At 39.7% G+C, this 25978-nt stretch overlaps 2 protein-coding genes across 2 annotated transcripts; one reads left to right on the plus strand and one right to left on the minus strand.

Annotated features, from left to right (window-relative positions):
• Positions 1 to 1667: 1667 nt before the first annotated feature.
• LOC149303167 (DNA mismatch repair protein Msh6-like) lies at positions 1668 to 11571 on the plus strand. Its single transcript, XM_089481357.1, has 10 exons — positions 1668 to 1873; positions 3023 to 3225; positions 3437 to 3640; positions 3828 to 6350; positions 6593 to 6864; positions 8944 to 9061; positions 9482 to 9571; positions 9874 to 10028; positions 10251 to 10450; positions 11499 to 11571. The coding sequence occupies exons 1-10, from the start codon at positions 1668 to 1670 to the stop codon at positions 11569 to 11571; spliced, it is 4044 nt and encodes a 1347-aa protein (XP_089337483.1).
• Positions 11572 to 12878: 1307 nt separating this feature from the next.
• On the minus strand, positions 12879 to 24297 carry LOC149303168 (F-box only protein 11). The gene is made up of 22 exons (XM_089481509.1): positions 24178 to 24297; positions 23913 to 23994; positions 23117 to 23261; positions 22216 to 22345; positions 21739 to 21822; positions 21309 to 21441; positions 20558 to 20664; positions 20258 to 20369; positions 19773 to 19879; positions 19530 to 19667; positions 18761 to 18978; positions 18164 to 18249; positions 17986 to 18080; positions 17493 to 17615; positions 17191 to 17276; positions 16897 to 16973; positions 16665 to 16808; positions 16239 to 16349; positions 15650 to 15757; positions 14250 to 14358; positions 13092 to 13190; positions 12879 to 13008 (listed from the first exon to the last, which is right to left on the minus strand). The coding sequence occupies exons 1-22, from the start codon at positions 24283 to 24285 to the stop codon at positions 12879 to 12881; spliced, it is 2532 nt and encodes an 843-aa protein (XP_089337635.1). The 5' UTR covers positions 24286 to 24297.
• Between the last annotated feature and the right edge of the window lie 1681 nt (positions 24298 to 25978).

Genomic DNA, 25978 nt, shown 5'->3' on the forward strand with positions numbered 1-25978 from the left:
ACTCAGTAGGGTATCCAGTATCTCTTTTATTTATTTTCTATGTACCAGAGAACACGTTCTTCTGGTGCATGCTGTTTGGGCTAATTATACACCGCAGATAACTAATTTAAAATTCAAACATTTGATCACAAAAATAACACACAGACCACAATGGTTACAGATGGAACGTAACATCTGCAAATGTGATATACTTTATTTGGCCTCATATCACTCAGCAGATATTCAAGATGAGGAAGTTACTTATACGGGTCATGGTTCATATTTGACTAAGCAGGTGTGTTTGTAAAAAGGGTATAAAATGTTTGCTATTCAACTGTGGTTTTCTTCTTTTAGAGAAGACGCTGAAAATATAGTAATTTATAAACACCTGACGATACAACATAATTCTTCTTTAATCTGGGTTGCAGCTCAAATACTGCATGCTAGCGATAATCCCAGTGTCACCACAATGGTGTCCATCATGTCTTGGGGAAACGGGGAAACATGGCTACCAATGGACAGACCTGGGAACTTGTAGGTTCTGGCCCTCCCTTTTCAAGTAGCCCAACCATGTTGGTGGGTGGGGCTGACACCATCAGTGGGCAGGTATGATGGCATACGTGGGTGGGGCCAATGACAGCTAGGTTGGGGCTAGCACCAACTACTTTCCATTCATATGGGAATGTCAGGGGGAAATGGCCATGGGCTGGGAGTTGGGAATGTGTACATGTGGCTCCCCGCGCACCTGAGATTTGGGGTCATAAATTCCCAGGTATCCACATGGAGCATTTAATCCCTTGATGACAATTGACATGCCAGGCGTGTCACAGAAAAATATCCCGTTGGCGACAATTGACATGCCTGGCACATCTTGACTTTAAAAGGGTGTAGAAAGCGATCTCTGATCACATTCTTCTCCTAACTGGTATTGATGTAATGCCTCGCTCTCTTGCCTGCATTCCCCCTGCACTAATCACACTGTGCTCACCAAGCAAGTCTGCGGGGAGAAGCGGATGAATAAAAAAAAAGAGAAGAAGCAGATCTGCAGAAATGTTGATGGGAAAATTTAAGCAGCGGGCAGACAAAGTAGGGAGACATTGAGAGCGTAAATTGAAAGCGAGAGACCTGCAACATGGAAGCGGGAGAGCCCTGGAATTTCCAGGACACTTGGGACATCTAATATTTTAAAAGTATCCTGGGCAGTTCACTCAGAACCTTCCCAAGTATTCCCACAGTGAGTACAGTGAGTCCAGCTACAGGGCTTAGAAACTCTACAGCAACATAAAGACAAGTATCCCTCCACACAGCTTGCAGGAGGATTAGGCAGCATCTAGTATAGTATAGTACAGTATTATACAATAGGGAACAATGAAAGCGGCCATATGCCTGGAGCCCAAAGCTTCCGGGTAGCCGCTTGTCTCCAGCAAAATGGCTCTTGCACCGAGGAGACACGTGATAGAGCAAAGCGTGTTTATCAGATTTATAGGCGTATTATCCAGCCACGCGAACCGATGTGCCCGCCCACCCCTTTCCTCCAGCTCGCCGATTGGCTGCTGTTGAGTCATCACATCCGGAGCATACATTTTTCTCGTAAGCTAAGAATTTCCCGCCAGCGCCAAATCCAGCGAGGCTGTGTGAGGTGGAGGATGCTGCCAGGTGCTTGAATTAGTGTCAGTGTCTCCGGCACCATGTCAAAGCAAAGCACGCTCTTCAGTTTCTTCGCTAAGTCCCCCCCACTGACTAGCGGCACTAAGCGTAAGGCTTCACCGACAGAGGCTGATGTGCCGCGCGCTGCAGGGAAAAAATCCAACACCTCTCTTAAAGAAGGGGCCCGGGAGAAATCTGCGATAACTGGGGGCAAAGGAGGGAAAGCAGCCCGGCCGGGCACTCCCAGGTACACCGGCAGCTTTGCATTAGTCTAGGATGGATGTGTGGCAACCCCGGACCCAGAATCCGGCACCAGGATCGTTATTTTCTTACAGTGACAGCCTGGGGCTCTGGTCTCCCACGCCTTGTGCCTAAATCAAATCTGCAATTTGAGCTGTTACCATGGTGACCTATACATTTATCGTCATACACAGACGTAGCTTTGTCAGAAGCTCTGTTGATGATGTCATTCTGTTGTAAAGAAGGCTTACTTTACTGAGTGGTAGATGTATGGAACAGACTCCCAGTAGAAGTGGTAGAGTCAGTGGATTTAAATATACAGGGGGCGGACATATGGCTTTTCTGAATATAAGACAAGGACTGACACTTTAAAGGGCCAAACGAGCTCTGGCAAGAGTAAAGGCATGCTATCACTACAATAACTACTTGAATGGCGCGATCGCTTGTGTTTGCGCTCTGTAATTGATGTATAATATTGACATACACTATATATGTATATATGTGTGTGTGTATATGTATGTATACAAAGGGCAGGTTATTTTGTTACGTTGTGTCATTAAGTCATGTAAACCCTGAAACCTGAGCTTTTAATAATTCTCACCCCGTGGGCACTTCTGACACCGATCGATGTGATTTAGGGGTGAAACAGCATTGAATGTCCGGCTGATTTTGAAATCAGTGGAATTCTGATAGGGGGCCGCTTGTCTTGGATGGCGCGGTTATTCTGTCCCAAAATATTGTCTTTGGGGCAGAAACAGACTAGATGCCTCTGCTGTCAGATTGTACGTTTCTCGTTCTGTTCTTTTGATACAATCTGCAATAAGTGTACAGAAGGGAATGTGTCCTGTAGGTGACCCTACAGAAATAGAAATTGGAAGTTTGCATTTAGGTCCTCCAAGTTTCTTGTGCATCTCCAACACATGCGAGGCTTTAGTTAAATATTGTAAATCTGTGATGTGCTGTTATTATATGTATGAGCAAAAAAAAATTAATTATATATATATAAATATAACAATTGTGTGTCTAAAGTTATATTCTTTGTGCGTAGTAAGGGTGACAATACAACGATCAAACCTTTTTTCATAAGTGGTCGCAATTGTTTCCCAAAACCTCAATAAATGGAGCAAATATTTCCTCGTTTTCATTTACTTCACAGCGTTGTTTGCGAGTTTAGTCCTGGAGATCTAGTATGGGCCAAAATGCCAGGTCATCCTTGGTGGCCCTCGCTAGTCTACAATCATCCAAAAAGTGACAGTCATCTTCGAGGAAAGGGGAAGTCTCTTCATGTCCATGTGCAGTTCTTTGATGATCCGCCAACTAGAGGATGGATCTGTGCGAAATACATGAAGCCTTTCTCAGGTATGAAAGAAAGCACCTCGATGGAAAAATAAAGCCTTGCTAGCCATGGGGTAACGACAAACTGACTAATGGTAATACAGATTATATCAAGAAAATGTGTTTAAACCTCAAATATCTGAATTAAATTAGTTCCCTTTCCCAAAGCCTACAATAAACAGACCTCCGAGTCATGTCTTGTGGTTACCGGATTTCATTTCTTTTCCTGTTGAAGGTTCCACGGCTGTAGAGGTCCAGAAGGGCGGCATGTTTTTCAGTTCCAAGCCGGAATTAAGGAAAGCAATGGAAATGGCAGACGATGCAATGAAAAAAGATAAATCTCATCGCCTTGCGCTGGCGGTGTGTGTAGATGCTTCCGATTCGGAGGAAGATATGGAGGTACTGGTCAAACGTGGCGGATTTGTGCTTGTATATCTGGGTTTTTTAAAACATATTAGTTTTGAAATGGAAATCATGTACCATGAAACCTTAAATAAAAACATATGCATGTAACAAAGGAAAGTTTTTTGGTTTTTTTTGTTTTTTTTTACTATGTGAAGTTGCTCCTATTTTTTTTCCCCATCCTGTAGCAAATCCTGTCTACGTTTTTCTCCTTTAACAGACAGAAGATGGTTCTCCCCTAAGTGAAGAGGACGAAAAGATCCAAACTGACAGGCCGATAAATCAAAGTAATGGCAAACCCAAAAGACGAAGGATTATGGTACAGTCTGACAGTGATGACGAGGGTTCTGATGATGAATTTAAACCAGACGACAAGGATATTCCAAGCAGTGATGAGGCCAGTAGTGGTTTGGATGAAGATGAGGTATCGGAGCCTGAATCTGAAGCAGAGATAGACAGTCCCATTAAAGTGCCTCTCAAACGCAAGAGAGGCAAAGCTGAAAATGTTACTGTTCCAAAAAAGAATCTGCAGAAAGATCTTCCAGAAACCCCCAAAAGAGCAGCCAATCTGTCACACGAGGCCAAAGCAAAGTTGTCGTCTTTTTCAGCGCCCGAAGCCTTTGAGTCTCAGGCAGCCACCAATGTGCCTGGAAGTGTTTCTACGTGGGATCATGAAAAGCTTGACTGGCTTCAAGAGGACAAGAGAAAAGATGTTAGACGGAGAAAACAGAATGATCCAGATTATGACCCATCTACACTGTACGTTCCTGACGACTTCCTTAATAAATGCACCCCCGGTATGAGAAAATGGTGGCAACTTAAGGCTCAAAACTTTGATACCGTCATCTTCTATAAGGTTGGGAAGTTCTATGAACTTTATCACATGGATGCGGTTATTGGTGTCAATGAATTGGGCTTGACCTTCATGAAAGGGGCTTGGGCTCACTCTGGTTTTCCAGAGATTGCCTTTGGACGTTTTTCAGATGTTCTTGTACAGAAAGGTTTCAAGGTAGCCAGAGTTGAGCAGACAGAAACTCCAGAGATGATGGAAGCACGCTGTAAATCGATGTCGCATCCAAGTAAATTCGACAGAGTTGTAAGAAGAGAAATATGCAGGATTATCACTAAAGGAACACAAACTTATAGTGTTCTAGACGGCAGCCCATCAGAAAGCCATAGCAAGTACCTTCTGTGCCTCAAAGAGAAAGTAGACGATTCGCCCGGTCAGCAGAGGGAATACGGTGTCTGCTTTGTGGATACCTCTGTGGGGAAATTTCACATCGGGCAGTTTGGAGACGACCGCCATTGTTCCAGGTTTCGGACTCTGGTTGCTCATTTTCCTCCGGTTCAAGTTTTGTTTGAGAAGGGAAACCCTTCTGGAGATACTAGGAAAGTTCTTAAGAGTAGTTTGTCTACTGCCATTCAGGAAGCTTTGCATCCATCATCTCAGTTTTGGGATGCATCCAAGACACTAAAGACATTGGCTGAAGAAGCATATTTTGGAAAAGAAACTAACCCTGCAGGTGATGATGGCGCATTGCCCCTTGTTCTACAAAGCATGATTTCTGGAAGTGATTCTTTAGCGCTAACGCCAGGTGAGAAGAGTGAATTGGCTCTTTCGGCACTCGGAGCGTGTATATATTATCTGAAAAAATGCCTTATTGATCAAGAGCTGCTCTCTATGGCAAACTTTGAAGAATATATTCCTGTCGATAAAGGTATTGAAAAATCTGAGAGTTCCAACAGTTTGTTTGCCAAAACCAGCCAGTGCATGGTTGTCGATGGAGTAACACTAACAAATCTAGAAATCCTTCAAAACGGGACGAACGGCTCAACGGAAGGTACGCTTTTGGAGAAACTAGACACCTGTTTTACACCTTTTGGAAAGCGACTTTTAAAGCAGTGGCTATGTGCCCCTCTCTGCAACCCCTGTTCTATTAACGATCGTCTTAATGCATTGGAAGATCTTATGGCTGTCCCAGGCAAGGTTTCTGAAGTTGGCGAATTCTTAAAGAAACTCCCGGACCTTGAAAGGCTGCTTAGTAAAATCCACAGCATTGGTTCTCCCCTTAAAAGTCAAAATCACCCGGACAGCAGGGCTGTCATGTACGAGGAAACCACTTACAGCAAGAAGAAGATTGCAGATTTCTTGTCTGCGTTGGAAGGCTTTAAAGTGATGTGCGAAGTCATTAACATTATGGTCGATGCTGTTGATGATTTCAAGTCAAGTATACTAAAGCAAATTCTTGGCCTGAAAGGTAAAACGCGTATTGGATGCTTCCCTGACTTATCTGTAGAATTGAAGCGCTGGGATACCTCATTTGATCATGAAAAGGCTCAAAAAACTGGAGTGATTACACCAAAAGCTGGTTTTGATCCAGAATATGACGAAGCATTAAAAGATATTAAATCAGCAGAGCAGAGTTTGAACGAGTACCTGGACAAACAACGCAAACGACTTGGATGCAAAAGCATAGTGTACTGGGGGACTGCCAAGAACCGATTTCAAATGGAAATCCCAGAGAATGTCACGCAACACAACCTACCAGAGGAGTTTGAGTTAAAATCCACGAAAAAAGGGTACAAGCGCTACTGGACGAAGACCATTGAGAAATTGTTCGCTGACCTTGTAAACGCAGAAGAAAGAAGAGATGCGGCCCTTAAGGACTGTATGAGGAGGCTGTTTTATAACTTTGATAAAAACTACAAAGAATGGCAGACCGCTGTAGAATGCTTTGCGGTTTTAGGTGAGTTATTCCATGGCTACCTGTTTCGTAGCTCTCTATGTAATGAGAGGGGTAGATGATGAGCTGGTTGAACTTGGTCTCTTTGTATGCCAGGCCCTGACTCGTGTTACTAGGATATCTCGTTCCATCTAATAGTCAAAGGAATTTGGTTTGGCACCTACCAAGTCTAAAACGTTTTGCTATAATGCTTTACCAATTCTGCAATCGTTGTTCATGCTGGTTTTTTTTTTTTTTCTCCCCAGATGTTCTCATAGCGCTGTCCCAGTACAGCAAAGGTGGAGACGATTCTGTATGCAGACCTGAGGTTTTGCTTCCTGATAAGACTGCACCATTTTTGGAACTGAAGGGATCGCGACACCCCTGCATTACAAAGACTTTTTTTGGCGATGATTTTATCCCAAATGATATTGTGATTGGTTGTCAGGAGGGAGAAATTGATGAGAACGGTAATGCTGCTCACTGCGTGCTCGTGACCGGTCCAAACATGGGAGGCAAGTCAACCTTGCTAAGACAGGTAACTGGCTTCAGGGACTACTGACCATACAAAAATATATATACTGTATTTGCTCGATTATAAGACGAGGTTTTTCCCAGAGCAAATGCTCTGAAAATCGAGGTCGTCTTGTAATCAGACCTCAAAAAAATGTCTGCTGGGGCCATGCTGCTTACCGGGCTTTGGTCGCGAGCAGCGTCTCTGCTATTAGCAGCAGGAGAACCGGAAGCTAGCAAAGTCCTCACATAACTCTACCTTCTCCAGAATTTTAACATCATATCATGGGGCACAGTGGCAAATAGGGGGGTATAAGGCATTTCTGGGGGCAGATGTGCATAACTGGGGGGACAGGTTGGCAAATAAAAGGAAGTTAAAAAATATATATTTTTCTCATAGTTTTTATTAAATATGAAAAAATAGTTTACATGAATTAATATTTACTAGTAAAACTTTTTTCCTATAGGGTCGTCTTATATTCAGGCTTTTTGTTTTTTTCCAAAATTCTTATTTTGATTTTGGGGTGTCTTTTATAATCAGGGTCGTCTTATAATCGAGCAAATACGGTATATACCGTATTGGCTCGATTATAGGCCGCACCCTTAAACTTTGATGCTATTTTAAAGAAAAAATACACATTAGTGGAATGGTAAAACAGTATTTTATCTTATGAACAGGAATACATGTATTTTGTAACATTTTTGGTTTCTATTACACAGTTTGTCGGCATATGTTATATACAGACAGAAAACCAATAGCCATTTTAAGGTCCCCCCCTTAATTCATAATGCACCTTACTTATAGATATGCCACTGACCCCCCCAGAACTGCGCATCCCTGCACTAGAGCTAGACCCTGACTATAGGCCTATAATCGGGCAAATACGGTGTGTGTGTGTGTGTGTGTGTGTGTGTATATATGTATATATAATATATATATCTTTTTTTTTTAAACTGCTAAGAGACCCTGATGTAGAAGCCACTCTTTATTCCTCTGATTTTAAGTTATTATAAGTTTATTTTTTGTACCTCTAAACTAATCCTTTTTAATTCACCAATAACTGCATGATATAAACTAAAATCTTAGTAGAAAAAATAAACCGCTTAGGTTAAAATGAAGTGTGTGATTAGCTGTAGATGAGATCGCAATAGTGATGCGATTATGATGTCTTGGGAGTGTTTTTAGTCGATGACATACAAGGGACATCTTTTGATGATGTTTGATACATCATTGTTCATTAAGGGGTTAAGCCCTGTGTTTATATGAGTAATTATGAATTTAAATTGTTCCTCTGAAGCTCTATGGCTTTGGAACTAAACCAGGAAATAAATAAAATGTAATATTCGGGATATCCCTGATCTGTTTGGCGTATTTCACACATGTATTTGTGCGTCGTCAGACTACGGAAGCAACACGTAAAGTGTCTCACCTGCCAAATGATATTTCAAAACACACAAAATTAAGAACTCCAAACATTAACCCTGTGTTACAGCATACTGGGAATAATGTGGTCTACCACTCTACTACACATCAGACGTAATGGGACAAGACCGGTGCAAAAACTGATGCAAGATAATCGTAGGGCACTTTAGAATGTGGTATATTAATATTATAATCATTGCTATATATACAATTTTACAGTCCAAAGTGAATGCAAATAAATGTATTTTTATGTATTTAGCTTCACACAGAAGCTTGGAGGCTTTAAATGTCAGCTGACAGTGTGCTTCTGTAGCAAATGCATATCCATGCGATGTGGTGTGTGTCCTGCCACACAGCGCGATACCTGAATATTACACTTGTTCACAGTCATGTATGTTATGTCAGATATCAACTAAATGTAGCTACAGCAAAACTACAGAAAATGTCCTGGTCTGTTACGGGAAAACTTTCTCCGGACCCCCTGGCTAAGCAAATCAAAGCAGTTAACTAATACATCATAGGTGTGTGAAGTGTTCTAACCGTGGAAAACGTGTTGCCTAAATTCTGTTATTTTAACGTGAAACTTGATAACTAGATACATTTAACCCTTGGTGACCAAGTTCTTATGCTGCTACGTGCCGCCTGCTTTCTTATTCTTGGATGTCTTGCCGTGACTTACAGGCTGGTCTCCTGGTTATTATGGCCCAGTTAGGCTGTTATGTGCCAGCGGAGGAATGTAGACTGACTCCTGTGGACAGAGTCTTTACGAGACTGGGGGCATCAGACAGAATAATGTCAGGTGAGCTGTTTTCTGTAATACTTTTCAGTGTCTTGTAGTAATTTCATGGTGCTTGTGAACCATCTAAGAAATTACCAGTAACTCCAACCTCAACGTGCTTGGAGCTCATGGAGATAAGATGGGTTTAGTGGTGGTTTGGGCTGCACAAGAACAGTAATTTGAGCAGCTCCACAAAGGTGTACGTCATGGGAATTTTTACTTTGCCTTTTTTGCCGTGATGTTTTAAGTGTTTAGAGTTGGTGGGCTTCTTTAATATTAAAATGGACCTTAACTGTTTGAAGAGAGAGGGCCAGCTCACTGGTGGTGGCTCCTGCAAAGCCCTCGTATGTTCTCTCCATTTAGTGAATAAGCCTCTGCTTATGTGTTATGTTTGCATGGCGTTGGCATTGCTGAATGTTCTGTGACCACCTGACTTTGCAGGTGAAAGCACCTTCTTTGTGGAACTGAGCGAGACGTCCAGCATTCTGCAGCACGCTACGGAGCATTCCCTGGTGCTTCTCGATGAGCTTGGTATGTTTCGCTCGTTACCTTCCTTACTTATGTAAGATCTGTGTAATAGGGACGTAATTACGGCCCTAGCCTTTCAGTTTTGTGTGCGGATCCATTTATTTCTGGACAGCTGCTGCCGAGAAGCACGAACATTTATGGGATGGGGGGGTTTGATAAAACGACCCTGTGACAAACGATAGTCTGACTTTGTTACTATGGCACTAACTAAAAGTTCATGGAGGAAAGATATCAGCGTTGTGGATCCATTGTAAAAGCTCTTTGGAGATGTGTAGGCTTTGTTTAACTTCCCCCTCCCTCCATAGGAAGAGGCACGGCTACGTTTGATGGAACAGCTATAGCAAGCGCTGTCGTCAAAGAACTTTCTGAAACCATTAAGTGCCGGACCTTGTTTTCAACCCACTATCACTCTTTAGTAGAGGATTATTCTCACACGTCGAGTGTGCGTCTGGGACACATGGTAAGTCTGTGTACCTGGCTGTGTGACGTACGCTAATATGTCATATAGAAAAAGGACAGCTTTTTACATGGTATTCCTTTTAACTTTATGGTTTGGTAAAGCACTCATTTACAGATGTAGTTTAGACTGGCTTTGGCTGCAGTGGCAGCTGTAGGGTTGCAGTTCAGCCTCTCTGGATTACGTAGATGATTTAAGAGCTTGAGTTTTTTTCCCCCCCCTTAGGCATGCATGGTTGAAAACGAGTGTGAAGATCCAAGCCAGGAGAACATTACATTCCTCTATAAATTCATAGAGGGAGCCTGTCCTAAAAGCTACGGCTTCAATGCAGCAAGACTCGCAAATATCCCTGATGAGATCATTCAAGCTGGACACAAAAAGGCAAGAGAGTTTGAAGACATCACGCTTTCACTGAAACTGTTCCGGTAAGTTGGACCGAATTGTTCAATTTAACTTTCAGTCCCCTTAAAGCCTGGGGCAAGAAGCCCATTAGGAGGTACCGGTTTGTGCTGACTTTGTGGAAGTAGTAGGGACCTCTATTCGCAGTCTGGCCTTTTCAGTCCGCATCACTGGCTTGCTGCTGATTTATCGTGTGTAGCGGCAGGCGCCGTTTCAGACATCCACCAATTTACTGGAGGACAGGAGAGCCTCGGCAGGGTGTGCGGGGCTCTCCCTTTAGTCCCTCTGCTGGCTGATCACACAGATGGATCGGGAGGGAGGAAGTTCCTTTTATAAAATTTTTATATACATAAAAATTGAGTCCAGTAGTGTCACCTTGACATGAAAAATGTGACATCCCCAAAGGGATCTTAAACCATGCTGTACTGGGAACATTGCAAATATATATTGCAAGGTTGGCCAAGGGCTTTTTTGTTTTTTAAAATTCTAAAACTAAGTGGCCATTGGCCCTTCCACTACACGAAAACAAATAAATATATTGGGGTATTGTGTGCAGCATTAAAAACATGGATGTGGGGAATGACTATATAAGCAGGAGACATCACGAACATAAATTGGGTCAGTGTATAGCTGCCGCACCTTACACTATAGAAGAAATTTAAGGGAAATCACTGCAATTTTTCCCCTTTCATTCTATTTTTACTAATTGTTACTTTATTATAAGAAGCCCCTACTTCTCCTGAACAAAATGTTAATGTGTGCAGGTTCATCAAATATAGGCCACATAAGTATTGTGCGCACACTTTTTGTGGTTTCTTCACTAAATTGAGTTGTTTCAATTGCCCACTCCAGTATTTAATCTTAAATTAAGTTTAGCTGGTGTAGATGATTGAGCTGGACTTGTATAATGCATCATTCACTGATGGTGGGCCACCCAAGCACTTCATACGGAAGAAGCTCATTGGAATCGAATCATCGTGCATAGAAGATGCAAGCAGTTACATGGTTTAGGGGTTGGGTTGGAAAACTGTCTTTATAAAAGCTAGATCAATCATTTTTTCTTCCCCTCTGCAGGGAGTTATATATCTTACTGGAACAACCTTCTATTGATGGCTTAACTATTCACCACATTCTGGGGAGGAGATAACTTATGTTTAAAGGAAGAAAATAACCCACAAATTTTCTTGGTGTTTATTCACAAGGCTGGTTTTCACACATTATGATCTAATAAACTTTATTTTTTAAAAATGACCATATTTCCATTTTTTTTTCTTTCCTAGGAAATTAAACCCCTTTTTAATTCATATCTACCCTCTACATAATGGTTATTGAATACTCCACAATATATTAAGTCTAGATGTTATGATACATGCATACACTTTCAGGCTGTTTGATTATCCACTGTCACCAATACATATAAATGGGGAGAAACAAAACAAAAAAAAAAGTTATGAAACTGTAGGTCTGTATATGTTGTCTCAGCTTCATAAAAGCAGGAAATCTTCCATTTCCAGCAGTTGTGTACACGTTCCAGGCTGTTCAAAATAAAGTGAACAGTAATATACAGAATCATTCAGACACTTTACAGTAAACTTTAAACCAAAGTCAACACCCGCCAGTTCCCAAGGGGAGCGATGGAAGTATCCGCACACGGCTTCAGTGCATCTCTCCGATGTCTCCTGTGGCCAACAGTCTGTGGTGTTAATGGAAATGAAGAGGGGTGCGAGAGGAAAGGAGACAACATTCTAACTTTTCAAAAGGATACCAGAAAAATTGCTGGATTAAGATTAGTGTTTTTCTCTTTCATAGAAAGAACGTAGATACTGGGACATGAGTACAGTTTACAGCAATTCTATGGTGTGCTAACAAAACAGGACACATTCAAGTACAATAAATTTGCTTGAAATAAAAAAAAAAAAAACCTACATGAGTAAAGCATTAAAATATCTCAATCAGAATACATGTTAAAAAAAAAAAAAATCAAAAATGCAGAAGTGCTAGCTCACATTTTTACCATGTTACAAAAGCAATTGGTACCCATGTCCATGAGGGCAGCAAACACCACCTGGTGCCGGTCTACTAAATAGTACTACTGCAAATGGACTGCCTTTCCCTCCTACTTGTAAAAACAGCAGCGCACAGGCTGGCGTTTACAAGTCTACAAATCCGCATCTTATTTTCTTCACTTCTGTCCTTCCAAAAGTCTGTCAGAGTAATGCTAAAAATGCCCAGTTCCTCCTTTTAATCCTGAGTCAATATATTGCCTCGTCCATCTGTATTTCCTTTATACATATAATATATATATATATATATTTTTTTTGGCAGGTTTGCGTTTGATCATATAAACATCTCAGTCTTCAGAAATGGGCAAATTTTCTCTCCTTTTCCGAAAGAAAAGCGGGTTTTGTTTTCCAATAGGTTAGAATGGCAGGACTTCCCCTTCATAAAATGAGTTCAGTTGTGTTGCAAAGTATTAGATTCTATAGGTGGAGCAGAGTCATATAAAGTATCTGTGTCATGTGTAGGTTCTCCAGCTAATGTACAGGGATTAGACAGTGTTCCGGCACCACAATCACAGAAAAACCTTGAGAAGAGAAAAAAAAAAGTCATGTTAAGCAAACATTTTTACTCCTATACCCAAGGCTGTGAGGCTAAGACGATACATACCTATCATGTCTAATGAACTCTACATCATGTCCTTGGTGACACTTCTTAATACAGTTCACACAGATGGCGTTGCGGTCTGTGGTATTGCAGGTGTGACATCTAGAAAAAGATACGTATAGAAAGTGTTAGCGTTCAAACAATATCTTCTAGTAGCGGAGCTGAAGCTACTCAATTCTTATGCAATATAAAAGCGGAATCACGTTAACAGCTGCTAAAGAGGTATATGTGCTGAGGGTAGGGGATATGATGTCATTACCCCGCACTCTGTTTCTTAAACAGGCATGTTACAGCATTATGCGATGGCTCAGCAATCCTTCATAGTATAAAACAGCAGCAGAGAGATCAGAGCAGCAGCGCACACCCAACCTGGGACCTGTTGCTGGAGAGTACATGATTAAAAATCCCCTTCCCAAGATCTTCCTGTCACAAAGTTATGGTGGGTAAAGGTGATAGGGAAAACCCTTCCACTTAAATTTGAGGGGTAGTAGAAGTTTTATTAAACACTCATCTACAGACAAGGCAGGCGGCTTGTTTTTTCCCTCAGAAATCTCATGGTGCTGCCACAACCACAATGCATTCTGGGTAGGCGCATGCAAATAATGATCAACAATGATCACAAAACAGCTGTCAACGAGCGGTGATCTGGCTACTGCACTGCTTACCCGAGTTTTGTCTAAAGGCTGTCTTGTACAGCGGGAAATTACTTTCAAGGGACCCTAAGATCTTCCTGGGCATTGGCATTTGTTCTAAACACAGGAACACTTGGGCTTTCTACGCAGAATTGGCTACCTAATCTAATCTGGTGTCTGCCAAACATACTTGCATCGATTCACGAAAGGGAGAGTTTGCAAGAGTTGTGTTCTTCACCTCCTTGAATTCAATATGTATTCTAAGAGGTCCAGCCCCGGTGAGCGTTCCTTCAAAGTCTCCTCGCCCCCTGAATAATGCTTGGAGTTGAAACCACATCTCCCCTGCCAACAGTCCCTTACCGAGTTACTATACACAGCACTGTATTACTCAATGTCTGGAATACATACCCCCTTGTATTGGGCAATACATAGGCAAACAGCACAACAAACACATAGCGATTAAACCTGTGGCACGGACATATGTCCCTTAGTTCCCTGTTAGCCGATATCTACAAACTGTAGTATTTACCTGTAGAAGTCATGCATTGGATAGCTGGTATAACTTGATATCTTATATAGACACTGGCCTCTATTGACAGCTTTTTCTATGGCATCTTGATTGTTCATTATTTTATTATCTGCAAGAGTTACCAGAAACGGTCTAATTATTAATCATATGTAACCAGAGAAATGGCATTCACTTATGTTAATTAGTATGTCACATGATTGTTACAAGAATTCAATATAAGTATTTTTTTTGTAAAACACTATAAAATGATATATTTTGTATATTATATAAAAATATCTGTTACTTTTTGTATCTGGATGAATTGGATGGCGTAGGAAAAAAATTAATCACACAAACCTAGAACACTGCCTTCTACCAGGACCCAGGTCTCTCGCACCACTTATTATATAGCTTAGATAGGTGTTTCAAATGGGTATGCGCTGAGTTTTTGCTTTATTTTGTGCATTTATTGGTCATTATTCTAGCAGCAGCCTGGGAATCTCGATGTACTTTTATGTTTTTTAGGTTGTGCGCTTCTATAGTTTGTATATATATTTTTTTTTACTATTTTATTATGTTTAGTATGTTGGGGGGTTTGGTTCTAAATCATAGCGATTGGACAAGATACTTCCAAAGACTAACAGGATCAGAAGACAGATCTTTTATTCCAGTAATTTGAGACCCATTGAATGACTCACTATGGATTTTTATCTAGAACTTGGACAGGATTTGTGGAAGATATTCTAGTCACTGGCCCTAAAGATATCAATAAATATGACAAGAATGAGCATGGGTAGCTCATACAGGACTTGCCAATAACGCCCTAACAGGGACACAAGACACTGATCTTTCTAGAACTAAAATTGTACTAAATTGCACTTAAAATTAATAAAGTTTTTCAGGTACGCTTCCTATACAAAATGTTCAAAGCTTTTAGTCATTTCTACTTCTGATTTTATATATTTTTTTTTATACAAACTCTATATTTAGAACACATTTGAACAAAGTAATTTGCCCATTACTGTAGGTGTCACCCTGCCCAGGTATAATGCAACTTAAACACTACAGAAGTTGTACAATCTCAATTTAAATATTTTCCCCTTTTTATGACACTAGAGAAGAGATGCATAATACAAATATGCCATGACCTCTATGTAACCTTTAACTAAAGATGTAGTTCTAAAGTAAGCATGCATATTATGCATGAGTACACATTATACAGGAGATTATATGATACTTTAGTACACATGGTTGTCATTTGCTGTTTAGTGGTTCTCTTTTAGCTAGGTCTTATGCTAGAGTTAGACAAAGTGTTGTCTACATAGAATTGAATTCAATTAAATAGTAAATAGTTAAAACAAAAAGCACCTGTATGCAGGACAACCATCTTGAGTAAATGCCATACATAAAGAGAAAAATACCTTTCATAGTGACGTTAACACCAGAAGCCAGAAACAGTCCTCCAAAGCGATTGTTGAAAATCTGATTGCCTTCGAGTGTTGCAGTTGCATGATTGGTGATCTCAATGCCTTTAACAACAAGCATTAAAGATTAGGTTAATTTCAACATGCTTTACAGAAATGTATTTGTTTAAAAAAAAAAAAAAAAAGCTTTATACGAAGACAAAAACACAAAGAGATGCGTTTATTGACCATACGTGACCAGTCGAATATTTTCATCCTTCAAGGTGAAATGGAGACAACGGGCTCAACATTTGTTTGTATTCCCTTAATCACATTTTAAATTGAAAAATGTCAGGATCCACTACAGAAATGATGTAAATATACACTGCATTAAATTACTAGCTGGGTGCTGCAGACGCGTGCATGTCTCTATAGAGAGGATTGTGGACACGCAGCCCTCCTGGCAGATGTTCTCATAACGCTTATCTCCATGTTGTCATAACCCAACAGCACAGAGACAAGGGCCGGCACAACGCATTGGGGAAACTTTACTTAACTTAAAACTGACACGTATATTTTAACATAAAGATTGAATTTTCGTACAAACCTGCTGCAAACCCGTCAAATATCCTGTTTTTCCGCAAAATGGGGTGGCTGTTGGTGCTGATGAGTACACCGGCCTGTGCGTTCCTGAAGATGTCATTCTCTTCAAGCACTCCTGCCAAAACAGGGTCATACAACGTTAACACAAGGTAAAACTTACCGATATTCCGCCAAACAGTGTGCCGAGCCTCAAGCATGAGCCTATCTCAAAAAAGCCGTGTTTGCTGCATCTTTTGCATGGTGGAGTTTACAAAAAAATATCTTTCATAGCTGGAATAAAAAATATCTTACGCAAAAAAATATATATATATATCCAAAAAGAAGCATTTTTCTGCCATTACAAAAGCTTATTAACCTTTACTAAGAACACAGTAGGCGCTATTAGGCGTAAGTTCTAAATGGAAATCCACATACTGCAGTAACATTTTACCTCTGCCTCCATTAAATATGCAGATGCCACCATCTCTCCCATCATGAATTTTGTTTCTTCGTAACGTTGGGTTGCTGTCTGTTTTTATCCACACGCCAGCCATTGCGTTATCAAAGATTTCATTGTCTTCTATAAATCCAAGCCCTGAACAGAGGCGAAATGAAGTGAGTAAAATAACCTACTTGGAGCTCCAGTAACGAACAGAAGGCAAGAAAATGGGATTCCAACATACCAGAATTATAAACAAGTATTCCACCATTCTGCCCTCCCCAGATTTTATTGCGTCTAATCTTAGGGTTGCTTCCAGTTCTGAAAATAATAATACAGATAGAAACAAAGTTGTTTATCCAATGAAGAACGATTCAGGAAAACAATAAGGTGAACACGGCAGACAACTCAAAATAGTAAAAACAAAGAAAAAGGTCTTGCAAATGTGAAAATAGGTTAGAAACAATTAAAAATGAAGATTTGGGCAGGGAGAGGTTAAAGAAAAGTAATTCTAGTGAACGTTACACAGAAAATTTACCGTATTTGAACCCCAGAGTACATATGATTATAGATGTCATTATCTTCCAATATTCCATGGCCATTGTCGTAGAAGTACACTCCAACCTGTCAGACGGCACAAATATAGTATATTTCATTAGAAAGTCAAGAAAGTCAAGAAAACAAAAAAAATTTGACACCATAATTTTTCATTATTTGGAATCTGATATTTCACATATTTTCCATGGTTATGGGCATTACAGAGGTTTGGGACTCAATAACCAGCTTATCAGACAAGGCAAGAAGAAATGCTAGAAACACAGGCCACAGGATGGCACCTACCTGCTTCCCACTGTGTATTCGGTTCCTCCGTAGCACTGGCGTGCTTCCCGTGGTCACCCACACACCAGCCAAGGTATTACTGTACACCTCGTTTTCTTCGATTACACCTTGTCCCTTTTCGTGCTTTATTAAGACAAAAAAAAAAAGCAAAACATCTTACATACCACTGATACTTCAACAAAAGGTCACCAACCAGTAGTTCCCCAGCTAGTCATGGGTTCAATCCTTAACTTTAGTTTAATTACTCGGGAAGATGTGCGCCGAGGAGCTGCCCACGACAAACAATGCAATGCCAATAATCTACGGCAGCGTAATGGACCGTTTTTTAATATCATAGATAAGGCTTGCAAAGCACAGATATTCAAAGTTATTTTCAGGCAACGTGAGAACCATAAAAACAAACATGCGGGCTCCATCTGACCCACCAACTGCTAGTTGGATAAGACTGATCTAAGGACTAGCGAACAAATGTCTATGCTGGATTGACACTTACCACGTAGATTCCACCATGCTGGCCATCATGAATCTTATTGTGTCTGACTATAGGGCAGCTGTTTGTCCGTATTTGTATACCTGCTAATGCATTACCTGTTGAGGTTAAAATACAGAGGTAAATACACAGATAGACCTGAAAAAAAATTAAAAAGGTCAACATGAGGCTAAAACAATACCATAGATGTCATTTTCTTCTATAAGGCCTCTTCCGTCACCAAAGATATACACTCCTCCTTGATTTCCATTAAAAATTGCATTTCCCCTTGAAGAAAAAAAAACATGGGTGATTACAAAGTACAATATGAAAATAAAGGAATCATTACTCCGTGTAAAGCTTCAAATAACCAAGACTTGTTCGGAAAATAGAACTACTAAAAGTTAAATTTAAATCTGGCTTTTTGGTTGCCATAGAAAATTTGATAAATCCCCTCGTATTTTGACTATAGAAGAGGTGAAGGAGACCCCAAGATTTCACAAATGACAGATAAAGCACAACCTGAGTGCTACTCTGAAAAAGCAGTCATGTAAATTAATGGTAAAGGATTAAAACACATATTGTTTATGTCTGACCTAATAATGCCCCCCATGGAAAAACATCCCTTTGCGCAGTAATCCAAATATAGGGAAATGTTACATTTACTGATCTCTTAACGTTATTTACAAGAAAAACCCACAAAATAGAACACAACGTTTTGAAGACAGCCAAGGCTGGTTTCACCGGTAGCTGCGTTCCTACAAACCAGTCTAAGAACATTTATTCCCGTTAAACTCACCTAATGGTTGGGTCACTGTTTGAGGTAATCCATACACCCGCAAAATTGTTTGCATAGATTTTGTTTTCCAAGAACTGGCCTCTTCCTTTTTCGTGGACGTAGATGCCTCCTGTCTGGCCATGGTGGATTTCGCATCTTACCACGGTGGGGTTGGCATAGGCTTTTACTTCAAATCCTGCTATTCTATTTCTGTGTATGTTGCAGCTTTCAAAGTAACCCTAAAATTATACGGAAAGTTTAAAAATGATATGCTTGCCAAATATTATATAGCATTCTATCCTATTGCGATTACAGACTTACTAGGACTGGCCATACGGATCACCGGGTAGGCACACTATTTCTAGCTGAAAAATGTTCCAGCTGAAGACCAAAACCTTATGTGAATCCACATATTTTTCAACTAAAGACTCCATCTTATCTTCAACCAATACAGATATATTAATTGTCCAGATAGTTTACACCATATTTAGGCATTTCTTGAACCCAGGGGGCGAAAGAATTAAAGATACAGCCACCAAAAATTGCACTAATGGAGGAGTTTTAGCAAAGCCATGGCCTGTCAAAATAAATTGTACATTCCTGTCCACCACTGGCTTAGATGTTCACAAACACAAGCATTCAGAAGAAAAAAAAAATCTACAGGAATATATACAAATGCAAATATTTTTTTTTTATTTAAAAATCTATTTAAAAACCAAGAATTGGTCAAACTCCAAACATATATTCTATATGTCAAAAATAATAGTGTGCGGGGTGGGTAACAAATTACCATGCCATGGTCAAATGTGAAAACACCGACATCACGTCCGTGATGTATGTGATTTCTCCTAATAATAGGGTTTCCGTGATTTTTGACCCATATGCCAGCTAGAGCATTATTTGATATTTCGTTGTCTTCATAAATCCCCTAAAAAGAAAAGGAAGATTTTATGATTTTTTTTTCCTTTTAAAGTCAAGAAAACAAAAATTTAAAAAAAAAAAATAAAAAAAAAAAAAAGGATTGTGGAGATACCTGTGCATGATCTGTAATGTAGAGTCCAACATTTTCACAGTCACTAATGTTGCAGTGTTTGATGGTTGGACAAGCCCCTTGACCGCTGACGCAAACAGCAGAACCGACTGCAGGAGGAAAAAGAAAAAGTCAGAACAGCAGGGAGTCATTTATAACCGACAGTAATTTGTTTTTATCCATACGTAATAAGCAGTCCTTCAAGGCAAAATGGCTAAAAACTGTACATCCTGCTGTATCTTGCAGCAGATAGGAGATTTCATTCCGATTCTCCTACATCAGCAGGAGAAAGCAGCGAAAAATCAGTCGGAGGTGGATTAAAAAAAATGAAAACGGAAAGAAAAAAAAGAAACCTGCAATTTTTGAAGGGTAATCTATGGTTAAAAAGTGTGAGAACTACCCGAAGTCATGAAGGTTTTAACGGAAACAAGGTTCCTATGCAACAGTTAGTGGAAAGACATTTTACCTGTGATAGAAGAGCGACTTACCTGTGCAAGTACTTCGAATGATACAGTGATCAATGACTGGGCTGCAGTTCACTGTGATCTCTAAGCAGTGATGCGCGTTATGGTGCTGGGCTGATTTGTCATCAGGGTTAAACTGAAAGCAAAGCAAAACAACATTTAATGAAATAAAAAGGAAACATTCAACAAATTTTATTACAGACTCTTCACGCTGTTAGGTATTGAACTGCAAAGCATGTCAGGAAAAAAAATATATATATCCATATCGATATATCTATGATTATACATCGCTATAAGAGGATAACAAGAAGACATATACAATACCCTGATTGTCATGTAGCCAACATAGGCATCTTCTGAACCCTCCATAAAAACAAACGTGGAGTCTCTAGTGTTTTCTATGATCACTTTGTCTGCAACTTTTCCTGGCGCTATAAGGGATAAGATGAAAAGAAAAAAGACAAGATAAACACAAGTTTGGCAACATCTTGTACATAGTATCACAAGGTGCTGAAGTAAAAAAAAAAAAAAAAGTAACACTTGAAACTCATCAGTACATAGCAATTTTGTACTTTTTTAGCAATACTTGATGGCCTGATACTGGTTTCTTCAGAGACAGAATAAGGACTTTCCAAGACTAGATGACTCTTGGAAGCCTCTGTAGAGTGTTAAAAATATAGACTTGGGAATACATTGGTATAATTTAGCCATATTTGTATTTTTGGTGGTTCTACACTTGTCAATATTCTATTTAACCGCTTTCTAAATAGTTTGCTGAATTAGATTTTAAAAAAACTGCTTAGCCAAGTCTAGTAAAGGACCCCCAATGGGGTGGGCTACATATATAATGGACACTTTTTATAATAAATGTAAAGATGACAAAAGGGACATGGAGGTGCAGATCCCAGACCAGCAGCCTTTGCAATACGAGATGCTTTAGTTATGATCACATTGAACCTCCTGCTGAGTTTTCAAAAAGGCACAAATTGTAAAAGGGTATTATCTGCACTTAATACAATTTAACAATGTTAGTTTACAATAAGCCACTCAAAGATGAGAAAAAAAAACCCCATACCTGCACCAATCATAGTAATTGGGGACTCTATGTAGATCCATTCATCGGTATAGATGCCAGAATGTACAAAGATTAGCCCATCAAAATGTGCTTCTTGAACTCCACCCAGGGCATCTTCAATTGTATCATAGTACTGAAAAACATTGGAAAAGTTAGCCAACAGCCCTCACTTAAAAAAAACAAAGGGCTTTTAAATACCATTACTTTGATCGTATAATTTTTCTGACTTTTGTTTGTAAAAGCTAAAAAAAAAAAAAAAAACAAACCTGCTAAATAGATTGTAACATCTGTCCTGATTTTAGAAATATCCTATGCTTTTGTTTTTTGCAAGTTATAGGGCAATAAGCTTTTTAAGATCACTACACCACATTGCATGCCGGGGGTGTCACGAAGGGGTTAAGCACAAGTTCTCAGAATGTGTCATACTTACCAACATATTCTCCCTTCCTTTGTATCTTGTGGGATTACTGTAAAAATGTTCTGCAAATCCTGGCTTAACATGCGCTCCTTTGTACTAAAAAAATAAATAAAAAAAAAACCATTACAAAAAGTTCCCGTTAACATTGCAAAGATACAGAACAATGCGAAAGAATTACAGTGTCTGCTTTTTTTCTCTCCTTAAATCACTCACTTAATTATGTTTTTCTGGGGGGGGGGGTTTTATTCAAATACCAAGACCATTATTCAGTAACGGACCACTACATATCACCGACACCAAGGGTGATAATATTGGGTGTTCAAAAAACTTTGGGGTTTAACCTTATGCAAAGTACCTGGCTTAAAAGCGCAGCAAGGTGAACACAGTTTACATAGATTTGACGGACACGTCCAATGCACACAATACTAATCTAAATCTCTAAAGCCGAGATATTATTTATCATTTCCATAAGGATTAGAATGTCCATACCAACTGCTGGAAGCTTTCTTTCCAAGGATTAGGATGCTCATATTCTTCAGGGTTAATCTGATAAAATTTTCCAGGTTCGGGATGCATCATTGGACGTGTATATTCAAAGACTTCCATGTACAGTCGTTTCCTACAGACACAGCATTAAATACACGAATGGAACAGAATCCGCTACAGTGAAACAAACTCAGACGGCAAACAAGAACCGTATACCGTCTCTGCACACTCAATGGAACTCTGCACAGGCATCTCTGCTCAGTAACCCTCAACACCACTGTGGCGTTATTCTACTTAATATGTTTGTGTGCGAAAACGGAAGCATTCATGTCCAAGAGACTCGCCACAAGGTTTGTTTTTTTTAAATAAGTATTAACTTATACTGTAACCAGTTGAGTATGCCATGCAAGCCTCAAGTATTAAGCCAGTATCACAACCTCATGCTGACGAGTCCCATTAAGGATGAAACAGCTTCCCATGAGCGGTGATCCGGCTATTGCTCCTCTTCCCGAGTTTTGTCTAAAGGCTGTCTTGTACAGCGGGCAATTACTTTGAAGGGATTCATGTATGAAGTAGATATAGAGGCGAAGTTGATAATTGTTAACCTTATTTGCATGCGTCTACCCAGAATCCCTTGTGGTTGTAGCAGCACTATGAGATTTCTGAGGGAAAAACACGCTTTCTGGCTTGTCTGGTGTCTGTAGATGTTAATAATACTTCTACTACCCCCTAAATTTTAAGTGGAAGGGTTTCCATCACCTTTACCCACCATAACTTTTGTTATTGGTATTTATTATGCATGGACACAAACAGTGATCTCCATTTTGGGGGCACTCGTGTGAAACAATTAAGGTGGATTAGGAGCGTAATGACACACAAGCGCTTACAGAAAGTTTGTACTTACCACAAAATAGGATCATTTGCAAGCTCACTGAAACGCTTGCACACACATGCTGCTCTACAGAGGTCCTGCTCCAACAGGTAAGAGAAGATCTTTAGAATGACCTCATCTGGTAGTTTTTCTTGAAGATACTGTTCTGCAGGTGCTGCTATTAGGAAAACTTATTTACAATCAAATAGAAACCACAGAACCAGTAACCATTCTATGTTTTAGGAATAAGAAGATTAGCTGAATAACTTAAATTTGTTTATAACTCAATTGTGAGAGAGAATTAAAACAATGTTATACAGCGACCTTTATTTTTTGGCTGTCCCAGATTCCTGGAGGAGGCATGATTGTGTCGGATAGTGAACAAAAGTTTGAAAAGTTGAGTTTGCTTAATCGGCTAAACAGTATGGGATGTTTTGAGCTCAAGATAAATGATATATACATAATACGTTTCATAACTTACACTACCAAAGACTCAAACATTACTTTAAATCTAGATTTAACAAACTCTACGTATCGACGAGAACATTTTAAAGGGAAACTATGTTTTTCTGTGTGTCCTTATTCATATAACATTCCACTTTTCAACTTGTCGGTAAACAACCTGCATCTGCTTATTATGTTCTAAAACTAGAGCTTGGTCGTGTTGAATAGAGGTCAATGACGAGGAGGACGTGAATAGAAGCACGGAGCATTAGACACCCGCTTTATTCCGTTTGTAACAATGGAATATTTGAATGGATCATCACACATTTCATGAAGCACATCTCATGATCAGCGTAATGTTGGTGCCGAGTACCGGGTAACTTACCGGGCAGATCTTGGGATTTCCCAGATACTCTAGCACGTTTTGCTCTATGACCAAAGTTTTCAGTTGCTGAGGTGGATGCACCCTTTGGGGGAGAAACATTAAAAAGAACCATTTAAAGAGTGGTGAAGAAATATAAAAGAATATGCCTTGTTCTCCAGCTACAAAATAGGCATTGATATCGAAGCGAATTACACCACACAACCAGACAAAAAAAAACGACAAATGCCTAATAAACATTCATCGCTAAAAAGAAGACGTTCCTCACCTCCATACTGTTCTTTGTGGGGCAAGCGGTTCTTTTGGGGACAAGAGTTTTCCTGCGAAGTTGATATGGGCTATTCTGTGCACCAGGACCTGATTCTTCTGCAACCATGTCTGCAGGCACTTCATCTACAGAACAGACGAGACTATCAATTACTCACATCACATCTCTATGAATACTAACCTTAATTACAGTTCTACCACAGGTAGGGAGTTTAAAAGCTTTTTACTTAGTTGAGGGATTCTTGCCCAAAAAAGCAAATGGAAAGCCCACTCTGAAATATCTACATCTCAGTACCATTTTCCGTAATTTTTTTTTTTTTTAAATGTGACAAAAAATGAAAATTGATAATTCAGTAATTCTATTCTTGTATTATAGAAAACTAATTATACTGACCAGTAATCAGAAATAAGGTTAATATATTGATATTTTAGTGTACGTAATATTGTTTTTCTGTAATTATACAAATAGTCAACCCAAAACCACTCATCAGAAAAAACAAAGGACAGAACAGCCTAACTGCATTCACTGTGAGATTGCAAGGAACGAACACTTGGTAACAATGTCAACACAGCATGTTAGGTAACCAGTTAAAGTATTTAATAAGTACTAATTAAGAAAGCTTTATATGAGGTGTTTTTAATAATTAAAAAAGCCAATTTGTCCATAAAATAAGCGTTTACAAAAAAATGTAAGTTTGGAAGATGCAAGACGTGCAGAGAGGTTTCAACGTGTGTATTTTAGTTAAATCTATAGAGTAATGAACTCAAGTGTAAAAGTAACCCCGAGCACATGCAAGTATATAGTGTAGTAGAATAAGAATCACAGGTCAATGCAAAAGTGAAATACACAAACATTTTAATGGCATATAGGAGTCTTTTTATACAAATATCACCCTTAAAAAGGATACTCCACGCATTGTATGCATGTTACGGCATATCACAGCGTAGTGGTTCCTCCATATTGTGGTGGTAAGTCGAATACTCATGGGCATGGGGGGGGGGCACGCATGTGCTTTCCTGACACTGATTGGCTGCTTCAAACACCCAATCGGTGGTGCCAACAAGTGACAAATGGGTCGCTGCAGCTCTTTACTGTTTTTTTAAAGACCCTTTCTCAGCTTTGCCGACTCCCCTCTCTCTGAAGACCACCACTAACAATTCACTTGCCTGCAGTATCCAACATATAACCATTATGGTGGGGTGGAAAGAAATTGTATTTGTAGCAGTGATGTATTAGTGTTAACAGTCACTCAATAACAAAGCTCATACTGAGCAGGGTACAGGAACACATCATATCCCAAGAATTCACACAGAAGACCAGATGATAGAGACCGTTTCAGACGGAAGGCCGGCAGCAAATCTGCCTGTGTCACCTTAGGCTTAGATACATTGAAGCGAAGATCCAGTATCCTCCTTTCACAATACATACACAACTTAAAATGCATACCTCCTCTCATAAGAGTTCAGAATGTCACATATGGAGAGACTTTTTAAATTGTGTTCAACATTAAGCCTTACAATGAAGGTATGTTAGTAGTACAGTGTGTAGGGATGGTCAGTTCATTTTGATAATGGCTTTCCATATTTTTAGCCAACGAAGCCTCTTCAGCAGTTGGATGCCAGGCGGTTTTATCTTTTAAGGCTGCTCAAATTTTTTTTCTTCGTATGTGTTAGACCAATACTTAAATTAAGCTTGCGACAAACAATAGTACCAAAATGCAAGATACCACCGAAGCCTGGTAGACAGCAATGCACATTACAATTTCATAGTGTAAGACAGCTCCCATATAACCACTACCCAT

The sequence above is a fragment of the Sceloporus occidentalis genome, unplaced genomic scaffold (genome assembly GCF_023333645.1).
Source record: "Sceloporus occidentalis isolate IW3139 unplaced genomic scaffold, rSceOcc1.0.p SCAF_15, whole genome shotgun sequence".
Taxonomy (NCBI): domain Eukaryota; kingdom Metazoa; phylum Chordata; class Lepidosauria; order Squamata; family Phrynosomatidae; genus Sceloporus; species Sceloporus occidentalis.

Coding starts and splice junctions, on each gene's coding strand:
- LOC149303167 (XM_089481357.1), top strand. CDS start 1,668: ATGTCAAAGCAAAGCACGCTCTTCAGTTTCTTCGCTAAGTCCCCCCCA. Junction 3,641..3,827: donor ATTTGTGCTTGTATATCTGG/GTTTTTTAAAAC, acceptor TTTAACAGACAG/AAGATGGTTCTCCCCTAAGT. Junction 9,062..9,481: donor ATCAGACAGAATAATGTCAG/GTGAGCTGTTTT, acceptor CTGACTTTGCAG/GTGAAAGCACCTTCTTTGTG.
- LOC149303168 (XM_089481509.1), bottom strand. CDS start 24,285: ATGGTTGCAGAAGAATCAGGTCCTGGTGCACAGAATAGCCCATATCAA. Junction 23,262..23,912: donor GAAATCCCAAGATCTGCCCG/GTAAGTTACCCG, acceptor TTTTCCTAATAG/CAGCACCTGCAGAACAGTAT. Junction 13,009..13,091: donor GAGTTCATTAGACATGATAG/GTATGTATCGTC, acceptor TCTCTTCTCAAG/GTTTTTCTGTGATTGTGGTG.